Source organism: Mus pahari, chromosome 5 (assembly GCF_900095145.1).
Source record: "Mus pahari chromosome 5, PAHARI_EIJ_v1.1, whole genome shotgun sequence".
NCBI classification, from domain to species: domain Eukaryota; kingdom Metazoa; phylum Chordata; class Mammalia; order Rodentia; family Muridae; genus Mus; species Mus pahari.
Window position 1 is genome coordinate 23,570,540 of NC_034594.1, and position 14,256 is coordinate 23,584,795.

The 14,256-nt window shown below is 42.8% G+C and overlaps 1 protein-coding gene across 3 annotated transcripts in view; it reads right to left on the reverse strand.

Moving 5' to 3' along the window:
* Positions 1–14,256, reverse strand: part of Tgfbrap1 (transforming growth factor beta receptor associated protein 1) — a 45,083-nt gene that overhangs the window by 23,537 nt on the left and 7,290 nt on the right. For all 3 annotated transcript variants that reach the window (XM_029538975.1, XM_029538974.1, XM_021198205.2), the window contains one exon: positions 999–1,700. In XM_029538975.1, the coding sequence (XP_029394835.1) occupies positions 999–1,700 (702 nt within the window). The remainder of the gene's footprint in view (positions 1–998; positions 1,701–14,256) is intronic.

Consider the following 14,256-nt stretch of genomic DNA (forward strand, 5'->3'; position numbering starts at 1 on the left):
CTTGGGTGGGAGTGGGGGTGGGGTTCAACGAGTGATAGGACATGTGCTTGGTGTGAATGAGGCCGAGTTCAGTCACTAGCACAATATAGAAACAAACAAATAAAAAAATCAACCAAGCAACCAACCAGATTGAAAATGTACAGAATAGGTAATTCCTACTAACCTAAAGAAGCACAATAGACTCCCAAACATAAGAAATTCTCAACCTGCTACACTGCCAAGGACATACAAATCTGGCAGTATACACTCTTAGCCAAGCCTGGCCATTTGTCTCAGAGGAGAATATAAATAACCTTTACTAAGGGACACACGGTAGTACCCGGTGTATATGTATACATGCCTTCCATAATTTTTTTTTTCTTTTTTAGAGCAAAGGACACTGGGACCAAGCATTTTCTTCTATCAAGCCGCAAACAGACATCAAAGAATCTTGAATACATAGTCAAGTAAAAGCAGCCACTTTGAAAGGCTACATGTCATATGATTCTAGAACACATTCCAAGACCAACTATGAAGACAGTCTAAACTTAGTGGCTGCCAGGAGATAGGATAGGAGTTCATGGTGACTAGGTCAAGCTTAGGGACTTTTAAGGCAGTGTACGATACCAAGGTAGTGGTTACAAGTCACTGTATACTTGGGCAAACCTGTCGAATGTTCATCGCCAAGACTGAGCCCTAATGTAAACTCTAACTCTCTTTACTAATGAGGTGTTAAACAGGGTCTCTGACTGAATCTGAAAAACCACTCTGGTAGGAAATGGTGACCCCACAGCCACAATGGAATTTTAGGACACGTTGGTCAGGCAGACCTATGACCTGGCCACTCATTTCCAATGCTGCCAGGCACTCATGAGTACAACCATACGTTGTCACATGTCATCTGGTCCAACATATGTCACTGTGGAACCCTCATCCTCCTACTGCAAGGTGTGTCCAAAAGACCTAAGAGAGCAGGCAGGATGCAGGTGCCATGAGCAGCGACTCCCAGCCCTCCTCACCCAAGCCTCCTGGGCCAGCCAGCAGGAACTCCTGTCTGCCTATCCTCTTGACGATGGGTGGCTTCTCCTCACTGCAGTAGGGAAACAGGTCCTGGGAAAAGCCTGTGCTGTAGTTCAGGATGATGTATTGTGTGGTCAAGGCCAGGCACAAGAAGTAGCCATCCACAGCCACAGCAAGAGGCTGCTCTGGGGTGGACACTTCCTTGACAATCTGCACTCGGTCCTCGTACACCAGAAACATTTGGACAGTCCTGCGCTTCACGGAAATGATGCACACCTCCACGCAGAAAGGGTCCCCATTCACAGGGTTCTCGTTCACTGCAAATGTTGTAGCCCCTTTGATGCGGGCTCCTGAGGGGACTGGCTCCAGGTTCAGCATGTTAACCAGGGTTATAGAGTTGTCACAGAGCACCAGCAGCCTATTGAGAGCTGAGGCCGCACACAGCTCGTTCACAGGTTTCTTGAAGCCCAGGTGTCTGTGTAGCTGTTTGGTGGCAACGAATGTAGCTGTCCCTGTAGGCATGGCCTTTTCCTCCAGCAGGAAGTGGTAAATGAAGCAGTCATTGGTGCCGACATAAAGATTCCTGCCACAACACTCCACACACTCAATGCTGCTGTGGTCTCTGTCACCCATCAGCAGTTCCCGTTCCACTGCAGAGACCAAGGTGAAGGCCTTGATATTCATCATGTCTACCCGGTGATCTGTGGGAAGATAGGGAGAGAGTCTTAATCTTACAGGAAGAGGGAAGAAACAGAAACCAGAAGCTGTGAGAAAGATGTACTGATTCCCTATCCATCATTTCAACTGAAGAATCTGACTCTGTTAGAAAGCAGAAAGAAAAGAGTTCCCATGACCAGCTTCACAGGGCAGCTGGGACCCTGGGAAAGAGCACATGTGTGTGCTTAGGACAACTTGCCCTTCCACTCATCCCCAATGGAGCTGACAGTACCACAGATTGTTTTCCATTGTTCCTGGGACACATGCTACAGATAGCACACACACACACACACACACACACACAGACAATGTGAGGGACTTCTGAAAGAGTCATCAAGCTTCTTCAGTGTCTATAGCTGCTTGCATATATGTTCAAGAGAGTAGTGGGAGCTATGTTCTGAATGCCCGTGTCTCCTCTGTGAGGCATGCTCCAGCTCCACCTTGGTCTCTAGGACTAAACACATTAGTACTGAGGGGCAAAGATTTGCCTCAGTCTCCTGCCTTGCAGGTGGTGAGATGAGCTGTTCAGTAGGTTTGTGAGGGAGGTTTGTCGGTTGTGGAATGGCAGTCACTGGATAGCCTCCCTGGAAGAAAAGCACCCTGGGCTTCCTGAGGCCTCCTCTGACAAGGACTCTGGTTGTCCATCGCATGGATGCAGAAGCCGCAGAACCACTAACCAGCCTCTCTTGGTGTCTCGGTGGTAGAAAGGCTGCTCCCAAGCACAATTTCCAATTCCAGTTTTTTGATACATTACTGTGAAAGTTGGAAGACCTCAGAAATTAGTGACTTCAGGGAACGTGAGGAGGAGTCCACTCAAAGACCCTATGTCACAGTTTTGGGCACCCCTCCTCTACTGAGTCAATGGCAGGTATTTTCCATCATACTGTGGCTCTTTTCCCTGAGCCCAAAAGCTCAAAAGGGAAGACTGTGTGTGGAAATACCCACCAATTGATTTCTATCATGCAAGCTGAAGTCTCTCCCCGGGTCATGAGTTGAAACTTTGTCTTCCCTGTGGTGGTAATGGAAGGTAAAATAGCTTTGAGATTAAGGCTTGCGTGAAGGGACCCTGGGTACGGGCTTGGTGCCCTTCACAGAGAGGGCCAAGAGCTGTGTGTCCCTTGTGATGAAGTAGCACAAGGAGCCTCTAGGAAGACAGACCCTAACCAGAAACTGTGAGCAATACAGCCCCATTGCTTACATATCACCTGGGCCACAGCACTATGTGGTAGAAAGAAAAACACTTAGCTTTCCCAATCTGGGTCTGCATATCTGTAAAATGAATGTAGAAACATCAGCCCTTACTTCCTAAGACTGAGGTAAAGTAAATGTGCCCAGGTACGGTAGGCATTCACTACCTGAGGCACATAGCACTCTGAAGTTCTTCATTTCATTATGACGACTAACTCCTTCCCTATGTGATGGGCTCTGCTGCTCTCAGCCCATCAATCTGCTTTACTTCCTAACTTGGGCTCCAGGAAAGGAAATGCTACCATGCTCTGTTCTCAGATATGGCTATCTCACTGACCTGCATTGAAAGGCAGAGGGAACAAGAATTGCTGGTGTGCACCTAACACGCTCAGGAGGGCAGGGGTGAGCTACCACAAGTTCAATGCCCAGCCAGGACTACATAGTACAAAAAATAAAACACAAGAACAGGGGAGAGGAGAAGAGGGAAACAAAGAGGTGAGGCTAATTACTTCTGGCCCCCTGATGCAAGCCAGCAATCCCAGCAGCTGGGGAAGCTAAGGAGGGAAGATCACACCAAGGTGGCCTACCTTCTCTGAAGCCACAGGACTTCTCAGAGCCCCAGGGTCAGCTAGAACCCATACAGACCTCTGCAAGTAATTTCTGGGACACACAACTTTCTCTCTCTTTTAAAACAGAACCATCTATTTGTCAAGACCAAATAGAATCACCAGAACCCACCCTGACATCTTTCCCATTTAAATGCTAATGAGTAAACCACGGATATTGAAATGTTGGCTTGGAGACATCTAAGCCTGTAAAAACTGAAATAATACAAAATGTGTCTTCCTTCATTGGTTGATCAATCAGGGCTGTCTTTTAAAATGGCAGGACAGTGCGATTCTGCCGTTTAAAATATGAATTATATCTCATGCTTTTTGGAAAGTACAGAGAAACAAGCTTTGGGTACCTACAATTACACTCCTCTTATTTAATGCCATAAAGCAGGGTTGTATATAATTCTAGCCTCCATCTTCCCTCAGCATAGAGATAAACTACACACATTTGTGGTGAAGAATATCATACAAAGTCAAACACTTCCTGTTTAGTGAAGGGGGTGAGTGGGGAAGAGAGGAGAGAGATACAACTGTACAGCAAGCATGTGCCTTATTTAAAAAAACATAATTTTATGGCACTTAAAAACAAATGCAGTACTGTTTCATGATCTGCCAGCTCAAGTCTTGCTGATGGTAAGTTTTCTAGTAGATATCTTTAAATTAAAAAAAAAAAAATTCAGAGGGCTGGAGAGGTGGCTCAGTGGCTAAGAGCACTGGCTGCTCTTCCAGAGGAGTCAGGTTCAATTCTTAGTACCCACACGACAGCTCACAACTGTCTACAGCTCCAGATTCAGGGAATCGATACCTTCCGGTCTTTCTGAGCAACAATCACATGGTGACAGACATACCACAGCCAATACACTCAAGTACAAAATACTACTACTAAGGGTTTTGTTTTGTTTCTTTAATTAAAGGCCTGCTCTTTTCCCTCCGTGTTGCTGTTTGAGAGAGGGTCTCTCATAGCACAGGTTAGTCTTGAACCCCAAGCTGCCTCCTTCACTCCCAAGTGCTACGATTATTAGGCACGTGTCATGATAGCTGCTAAGAGCCTTCTCTTTTGATTAAGCAGTAGTTCATAAGAAGAAGAGTTAGATGGTGGTGAGTGAAAGATGGCTGCATAACTTACAATGGTGTATTCTCATAAGCAGTAGCAGTATTCTCCCCATGATCTAGTTCAAAGGATATATTTATGTGGCTGAAGTAAGAATTACAAAAAGGTAAACGTCAGGCCACACACCTGTGTTATCATTAAGTCCAACTTGCAGCAAGTTCCTCTTGGTGTATAAACAAATAAAAAGTTCTAAGACTGGTGACTTGCTTCCCAAGGGCCTCACAACTTCATGAGGGAAATAAGACTAAAAAATACATTGGAACTAGAGAAATAATGCCTAAAGGCCAAAACAAAGGTCTTCATATTTCGCTTTTTGCATCACTTTTTTAAAACTAGTTTTTCGAGAATTTCATTCAATGTGTTCTCTACCCACTGAGTTAACTTTGGGTCCTTATTTATTTATTTTACCCATCTGGTTCAATTTGTGCTGCCCATATACTCTTGGATATGTGTGTGGTCTTCCAGAGGCCTGTGGCCTACTTACCACTGTAAAAATTTACACACACACACACACACACACACAGGCCCTACCATATAAGGAGGCAACAATGTTGCTACTAGACACCAAGAGGCTAACACACACACATTTCTATACCAATATATCCAATATATCCATTTGTGTCACAGACCGTGAGGATATCTAGCTGACATTGAGCTGGAAGCTCCATTCCTCTTGGCTGGCTTTTGTAGCACTGGAAGGGACTTTAATGCAATGTGACAATTCTTAACCATTATTCTCTACCAACTTGAGATCGTGCACCTTGTCTCTGTCTTTGAAAATGCCCATGTAGGACCAGAGGGATGACTTACCAGGTAAAGCTGCTTGTTGTCAAGCCAGGGGACCTAAGCTGGATCCCCAGACCTGACATGGTTGAAGGTGAAAATCAGCTCCCATGAGCTGTCCTCTGATCTCTATATGCACACTATGGCTGTATGGCCTTCTCCGCAAAAACAACATTTGAAAAAGCAAATTCTAGTGTAAAAATATTATTTCTACTAATGAACACAAAAACCATTATTGTTTGATTAGCCTCTGTAGGTGCTGCTGTAAGAACGGCTGCTTTGGGTGGGGAATTCATTCTTTATCTTTCCCTATGGGTTTGGTACCAGAGAATTTGATATTGTCCATATGTTTTTAAAGATGTCTACTCTCTTGACTTGGAGACAAAATTTACGTGGGCTTCTCAGGCCTTGCTTCTCTCTCCTCATGACATACAGCCAAGATCGGCAGCTCAGATATGAGGTAGGTTATGAGCTATGCAGAGCACCAGCTATGCTTTGATTTCATGGACACTGTTTCCCAAAGCAAGCACAGGGTTCTCTATGTAAATTCTGTTAAACATTTGAGAATCACATAATACAAATTATGTGTAAAAAAATTATTCTGAGAATTAGAACAAAAATGGAGAGTTCATATCCTCCTTTATGAAGCACATCTCTGATACTAAAGCCCAATAGTGCTTTTTCCCAAAAGGGAAATTAGGTTATTATTTCAAATAAGCATGTCCCTTATCACCTAAGTCAACCAATCAACATACACTAAAACCAAAAATGTGACTATGTTATAATACTCTATTGGCATTATGAAGGTTCATAAAGATAATAATATCTGTTGATTTAATTTTCCACACTTACAACTAAAAAAGAAAATGTCTTTATTTTAATAGATGCATAAAATATCAATTAAAATTCAATATTTATGTATATCAAAAGCTTGCAGAATATTATTCTACTACCTAAAACAAAGAAAACCCCTGTTGCAAAAGTTTTAAAGGATGTATTTTATTCGTTAATTATGTGTGCATGTGTGTATCTGTGTATCAGTGTGTGTACGTGTGTGTGTGTGTGTGTGTGTGTGTGTGTGTGTGTGTACATGTAAGTGCAGGTGACCCACCTGAAGCTGGAGTTACAGACAATGGTGTTAGGAACCAAACTCAGACCCTCTGTAGGAAAAGTTGCTCTCTTAACCACTGAGCCATCTCTCCATGCCCGAATAGCAAAATTTACAACTACTTTCTTTAAAGGAAGACAAAGATTGTCTGTTATTAGCACCTGTGGTAGGAAAAATGGAATCCTACACAAACTGCTAAAGTTCTAAGTTGCAGCACCTGTGAATGACACCTTCTGCAGCACACGATCTTTTAGACGCCTGTCTCCTAAACACTGGAATTAAAGGTGTAGTCAACCAAGCTTGGATTTAAGTTTTTCTTTACCTAGATCTTGCTCTGTTCTAGGCTGGCCCTGAACTCAGAGATCTGCTTGTCTTAGACTCCTAGTACAAAGGCTTGTACTACCATTCCTGGACCTAAATTTAGCTGGGTGGGATCTTGCCCCAAGGTCACTAGTCCCTTATTTCAACTTAATATCCTTGAACACAGGTCTCAGTTCCGTTTCAAAAGTAGACAGCACCGATTTAAGTTGCTTTCACTCAAGAATGCTTACTTTAGGAACATGGTGACTAAATGGTGAATGACAAAAGCAACTCTCTGGTGTCAAAGTGTGGAGATTTGCTGTCTTAGATTCTTTTCTATTGCTGTGAACAAACAAGGCAACAAGGCAACTTATAGATGAGTTTATTTAAAGTTTACAGTTTCAGAGGGTTAGAGTCCATTACCATCAAAACATGAGGTAGGAAGTGAAGGAAAAGAGGAGGGGGGGGAGGGAAGGTGCTCACTGGGAATCGCATGGGCTTTTAAAATCCCAAAGCCCACTTCCAAGAATATACCCCCTAATTCTTTCCAAATAGTTCCTCCAACTAGAGACCAAACATTCAAATATTTGAATCTATGGAGGTCATTCTCATTCCAACTACCACACAACAAAATTCATTAACCTGTACAGCATGTGCACTTCATCAGGCAGACATTTGTGTATACCTAACACATATGGTGGGAAGGCAGGCCTGGGAGAGAGTTCGAGGCCAGCCTAATCTACATGAGGAGACTGCCTCTTGAAACAATAAGATGCTCACATTTTTGACCAAAGGTATCTGGATGTAATGGGAAAATAGTAAAATACCAGTATAGACAAAGCACACACCCAGTTCCCCCCAACACACACAAAAGGCGAGATGCTGTAATAACCATGAAGCTGCAGACTATGCCTGAAATAAAGATTTTATTTTATGCCCCTGAAGTTAACAGAAGACACAGTAACTGCATGTGAATATAAGAAGAAGGCACAGTGAAAACTGTAATGTCCAAGATCCCAAACTGCTAAACCTGTTCTAGCATTTCCTGTGAAGCCCTTGGCATGTCTGGGTAAGTGATGGTTCTCTCCATGGAATTCATTTTATGACCACAAAGAGATGAGCAAGAAAGGAACATTGATCTTGTCTGAGGTGAGAGAAAACTGGAAACACCACAGCTTTCCTCCACAAGACATAGTGCAACAACAAAATGATCTATAGGAACAACCAAGGTTGAATCCATTCATGGGAAGAAATCTCATGGGAAGAAATAAACCCAGGGGTGATGAGGATGAGAATGGGCAGATGACAGATTTCCAAAGTATCAAAATGTTTCGTTTCCTAAACTGAATGTTACTCTCATTATTCACTACATCTTTACAGATACTTTACAAGTATTTTTCTATATGTTATTAAACATCAGTTTTAAAGTTTTTAAAGTATATATTAATTATATATAATTGTTTCATTATCATATTTTTAAAATCTTTCTAAATATGTATGGGTATGTGTATATGTAACTCACACATATGTATGTTCATGTGTGAGTGCAAGTGTATTCATGCCAAGACACACATGTGGAGGTGAGAAGACAACCTCAGATGTTTGTCTTTTCTTTAAATCTTGAAGGCACCTCTTAAGCTAGCTAACCTATGAATACCCATGTATTAGTCAGGGTTCTCTAGAGTCACAGAACTTATGGAACGTCTCTCTATGGTGAGGGAATTATTATGATGACTTACAGTCTATAATCCAACTCCCCAACAATGGTCAACCGTGAACTGGAAGTCCAAGAATCTAGTAGTTGCTCAGTCCCACAAGGCTAGTTATTTCAGCTGGTCTTCTGTAGAAGTACATCCCAACAGATGTGCTGGCAAGTAAGTGCAAGCATCGAGAAAGAGCGAATCTTCCTTCTTCCAATGTCCTTATGTAGGTCTCCAACAGAAGGTGTGGCCCAGATTAAAGGTGTGTACCACAACGCCTGGATCTAAGACTAGTTTTGTCCCAGACTTACCTTGAACTCAGAGATCTCCTTGCCTTAGTCTCTTGGGAATAAAGGCGTATACTACCTTGCCTGGGCCTAAGCTTTTCATGGCTGCTATGCCTCAAGATTTCCATGCCAAGGTCCAGGTCAGAAACTTGTATCTCTCAGCTTCAAGATCTGGATCACAGGTGAGCCCTTCAATTCTGGACATTCTAGATAGAGTCAGGCTGACAAGAAGGAATGGCCACCTCAGCACGAATTCCCCTGTCTCTGGCCCCCACCTTGTCATGGGTATACTGGGATTACAGACATATACTACCACACCTGGCTTTAGGTGGATTCTGCAGATCTCAACTCAGATCCTCCTATTTGTGTGCCAAGAGCTTTGGCCCACTGAGCCATCTCCCCAGTCCTCATTGTGACATTCATAGAAGAATATAATGTATTTTCATTGGTTAATAGTGAACATAACTGTTGTGAGGGTAACCATCCACTTTCCTATTAGATTCAAACATTAATTTTTGTGATACATATTTATAAAAGTTACTTTCCCAAACTAGTTTAATCTTACAAATTAAAAAAAAAAATCCATTCAGTAAACTTACTAGAATTCACAGCTTGCATGGTTTTCATTTAAAATTTCATTTCATGGAAGCATCTAATTATCACATAACTAATTCACTGACTCACAATTTCTGTTCATCTAAATCCAGTACTTAGTTTGCATTAAATCCACTTCTAAGGACCATTTCTCAGATACCAAAAAATAGCTTTGATATTTTCTCGTTGCATGGTAAGGTTGTTACGTTCTGTTTTGTTTGGCTTATGGAGTTATACTAGAAGTGAAAAGAAATCAAATGGCCATTCTGGCATTTGAACCAGAGTTCCTTACAATGGGAAGGTGGGCAGCAATGTGGACTCTGTACCCAGAATGGTAGGTCACTCTGGTCTTTAAGGTGCTTTATAAAGAAAGGGACAGAACAAACAATACTTCTGCAGGGAAGCCTTTGAAAAGAGATAAAGGCAAGGCTGCCCTTGGAGAGATGGAGATAAAGAGGAGGGGAGGGAAGAGAAGGGGGAGGGGAGGGAAGGGGCAAAGAGAGACAGAGACAGGGTGATTCCCTTTCTAGAAGTAAAGGAACTGGTCAGATGTGCATGTCCATAGTCACAAAATAAGGAACAAAACTGTCCATGACAAGGCTACCTTTAGCGTTCCTGGGGTTTCTGTGGTGGGTTTAAGATCTTTACTGAATTACTTTGGGAGGTGATTTCTCTACACTTGAGGGTATTAACTTAGAATCCATCTAGATAATACCTTGACGTTAAAAGCTTTTCAAAGAGAGGGGTTTAAAGCCTGGCCAGTAGGACACCCCTCAGTCTCAGCTACTTAAGAGATTGGAGCAGGGGCTGGTGAGATGGCTCAGTGGGTAAGAGCACCTGACTACTCTTCCGAAGGTCCAGAGTTCAAATCCCAGCAACCACATGGTGGCTCATAACCATCTGTAACAAGATCTGACTCCCTCTTCTGGAGTGTCTGAAGACAACTACAGTGTACTTACATATAATAAATAAAATAAATCTTTAAAAAAAAAAAAAAAAAAAAAAAAAAAAAAAAAAAAAAAAAAAAAAAAAAAATAAATCTTTAAAAAAAAAAAAAAAAAAAAAAGAGATTGGAGCAGGATGACTACTTGAGATCACAAGTTCAAGACTTAGCCTAGGGCCCCAACTCCCCCACCACCACCACCAACCCCAGAGATACGGGAGGAAAATTGGGACATTTGTGCATTTGAAATATTTTATCTGGGCTGGACCAAAAAAAGGTGATGTGTATAAGTGTATGCTATGTGTGTGAGGTACGGGTAGAGGCCAGAAGGGAGCACAGGATCCTCTGGTGCTGGAGTTACAGACAGTGATGTGTTACTGACGCTGAGTCCTCTGGAAGAACAGCAAGTGCTCTTAACCACACTGGTCATGTCTGCAGGCCGGAAGCTGACTCCTGATAGGGTGAGAACTAGAGTCTGAGCTCTGGGAGCCACAGCTAGGGGAGATGTTTGGAGCATGAGCACTGGGACTGGGAAAGGGCAAAGCATGCTGGAAAGACCGAGTCCCCAGAGCTCGTGTCCTACATGAATGATGGCAGTGGCAATAGTATGTGGCAGACACTCCCAGTGCCAACTGACAATTTGAGTTCTGGCTGTGTCTTAGCCACCTCCTTGTGGTCACAGGTGAGTCTGTGTATCTACCTCTGTATAGGGTTTGCATTCCAGCTGAAGGTTTCCCCAGCAGTATCATCTAGGTGCCTGAGGAGAATGGGGTGGTTCAGACAGCTTCACCAACCACCATTTGGAAATTTGGTACTTGGAATTTGCAAAACTGAGGCTCCAATCCAGCCATCTTAATTTCAAAGTGCAAGCCACTTCAAGACTAGGTGGTGTGTGTACATGACATATATAGTGCAAAGGCTGCTCCAAGCCTGAGTGGGTACCAGGCAATGTATCCCTGAGAACATCCTGGCCAACCCCAACAAGAGCCCCACGCACCGGGTTGGTCACAGTTATTTCTAATTCACTTCATTCTTTTCCTCTTTTCCTTGCTCCATGTCCCTCTTTGGGGTGTAAGTGTGGGTGTGTGTGTGTGTGGGTGGGTGGGTGTAGGGGTGTTACTTGTTTGTCTAAGACTATTATAGTTTAGGGTAGCCTCCAATTCAAGCTGATCCTCCTGTCTCAGCTTATTTATAGTACCAAGCTGGGCTCTCTCTGGTTTCTGAGATAGGATCTTGCCGTGTAGCACAGGCTAGTCTCAAACACAGTATGCTTTTGATTTAGTCACCTGAGTGCTGGGATTGCCTGAATCCAAGGGCGAGCCCAGCTTCCTTCCTCGCCACTCTGGAAAGAGAAGAGATGACTGTCCTATGACTTGTTTAGTGGGTCTCAGCTGCACAGCCCTAGTTTGTTTCCAAATCCACATTTCCCCAGTTCTACTGACTGGGGGGACAAGCTGACTTCACTGCCTCTGACCTAGTCTCTTTGACTACAGCAACAACTCTAAAGTGGACGCCTGGATGCTTCCAGGAATCTGGCCCGCTGGAATTGGTCCTGAAGTGATTCCCAAGATCAGTGGGGGCTCCACCGGTCTTGCTGAGACTCAGATGCATTCTCGTCAAATCAGGATATATATTTACCTGGCATAAGTTGTTCTTGCTGAAAAACACCCAGTTTAGTTGATTTGCTGGAAGTCAACAACAAATATATTGGCTTATAACCAGGTAACACTTGATCAACACAAGTATGGAAGAGACAGTAAAAGCTGAGCACGAAAAATAAATAAAATAAAATAGATAGTCATAGACTACGGGCCTGTTCCAGTGACCTGACAGAGATATGTGGAGGGAGAAGATAGAGGCGAGAAGACAGTTATGGTTTAGTATGTCTTGATATTACCCTGGCACATCTACATCTAACTACTCCTAGCTTTGCTGATACAAATGATAAAAATATAAAAACATAAGTTGTCCTCTAATCCATGGGTTCCACATCTGAACCCATGGATATGGGGCTCTATTGAACTCCATATCGAAAACATTTGGCACACATGATATAATGTGTATCACGCTAAGCTGCATGTGTCTGTACCAAACATGTTCATCTAGATGACTGAAAGCACATGACACCACTGATAGATGTTACATACAACTACTGCAGCATCTTATATTCTATAGAACTTAAGCCCCACAGAGTAGGTATCCGTGGGAAATCCTGGAATCCAAATCCATAGAGACTAAGAATGACTGTGTACATATATTTGTATTCACATCTACGTACTATATATTCACCTACAGTGTATGCGGTTACTATACAAATGGTGTGTATGACTAGTGTGTAGGACTAGTGTGCACCTAGGATATCATTTACATCCTAAATGAGTTACATCAATGGTTATAACTGAAGGAGCCAGGAGTGAGAGGTACTGGAAAGGAGTGGGGTGGTAATAGGGGTCTCTCAGCACTTACCACCTAATACAGTCCTCAGCACAGAACCTCCAGACGCTAACAAAGAATTATCACATGCCTAGGAGATGTCAGGCTAATCATGTTACTTTTGTTGAATTTTTAATTTATTCTACAGCAGCTACCTGTCTATGAAGAAAACAGTCTTGATCTCAAATCTTCATGAAGACTTCTAAGGGAATTTTAAGGCAAGAAGCACTCAGCCTTATGCGGGGTAGCCCCAGACTGAGTTGTTAGTTTTGCATTCATTTTGTAGTCATATATTTTTCAAAATAGTAAAACAGGTTGGCTTTGCCACAGAGGAGATGAGTTGTAAGATCCGAGCCAATTATTCTGCAAAACCCAAACACCTGGCTGCAACAAATGATGACTTTAATGTCTTTCTAACAAGGACTGGATCCTGACCAAGATAAGATGCTTAACTGAGTGAGACTGCCCTGGTTTTTATAAAGGATCAAAATTTTAGCATTAATAATAAAGGCTGTTAATAATTGTTTAAAAAACAGAAATGTTAATTGCAAGTCAGGTCTATAAAATACACGTATTGTTTTGAAAACTTTTCATGTGCACTTGTGCTGGGCTCCTACTAGCTTGGGCAAGATTAAGAAAACAAACAAACAAACAAAAGCCAACCAGGGTCTCATGTACCCCATGTTCCCTTCTAACTTGCTATGTATCTAAAGAAGACCTTGAATTTCACATCCTTTTGCTTCTCTTCCCAAGTGGAGGAATTCTAGCCACCACGCCTGGCTTTATGCAGACTGGAGACAAACCTGATGTCTTCAGTCATGCTAGGCTGGCAGTCTGCCCACTGAGCTACATCCCATGTCCCACTGTTGCTTTTTAAACAGCAAGCTCCAGGCCTTTTACCGTTCTACAGCTAGAGGCTGCCCGTGGAGCACAGTACCAACCTTTGTCTCTAGACAGTTTCAGCTAAAGCTGAATTGGCTGTGCAAGCCTGCAAAAGCTCTGTCCCCAACTTTAGGGCCAGAAGACTTCAACTCAGACAAGACAGGAGGAAGGATAGCAAAGAAAATAAGGCCAAGAGTCGTACCAAGTCTTACCAATGAGCTGAATATGCACACCTTGCCATGCACAGTGAACTGAAATCCAGAATCCACAGCCTAACTCCACAGTAAGACCTCCATGGGGTCAACGATGGCTCAGGTCACTGAACTATGAATTTTCAGAGTCGAAGCATGGCCTTAACACTCTCATTTTTATTAGTGAACAATCACTGTATTTCTGTTAAGCGTCAGGTCTTGAGATAGATGCTTCCCATGAATATTTTCTTATGAGAATCCACACACCTTTTGTAAAATTAGCCCTACTTGGTGAATCGGGCAGATAAGGCAGAGCCTTGAGTAACGTAGGCTGGTCTCAAATACGTAGTCATGGATGGCTAGTGATGGTCCTGAATTCCCTGTCCTTCTACCTCTATCTCCTAAA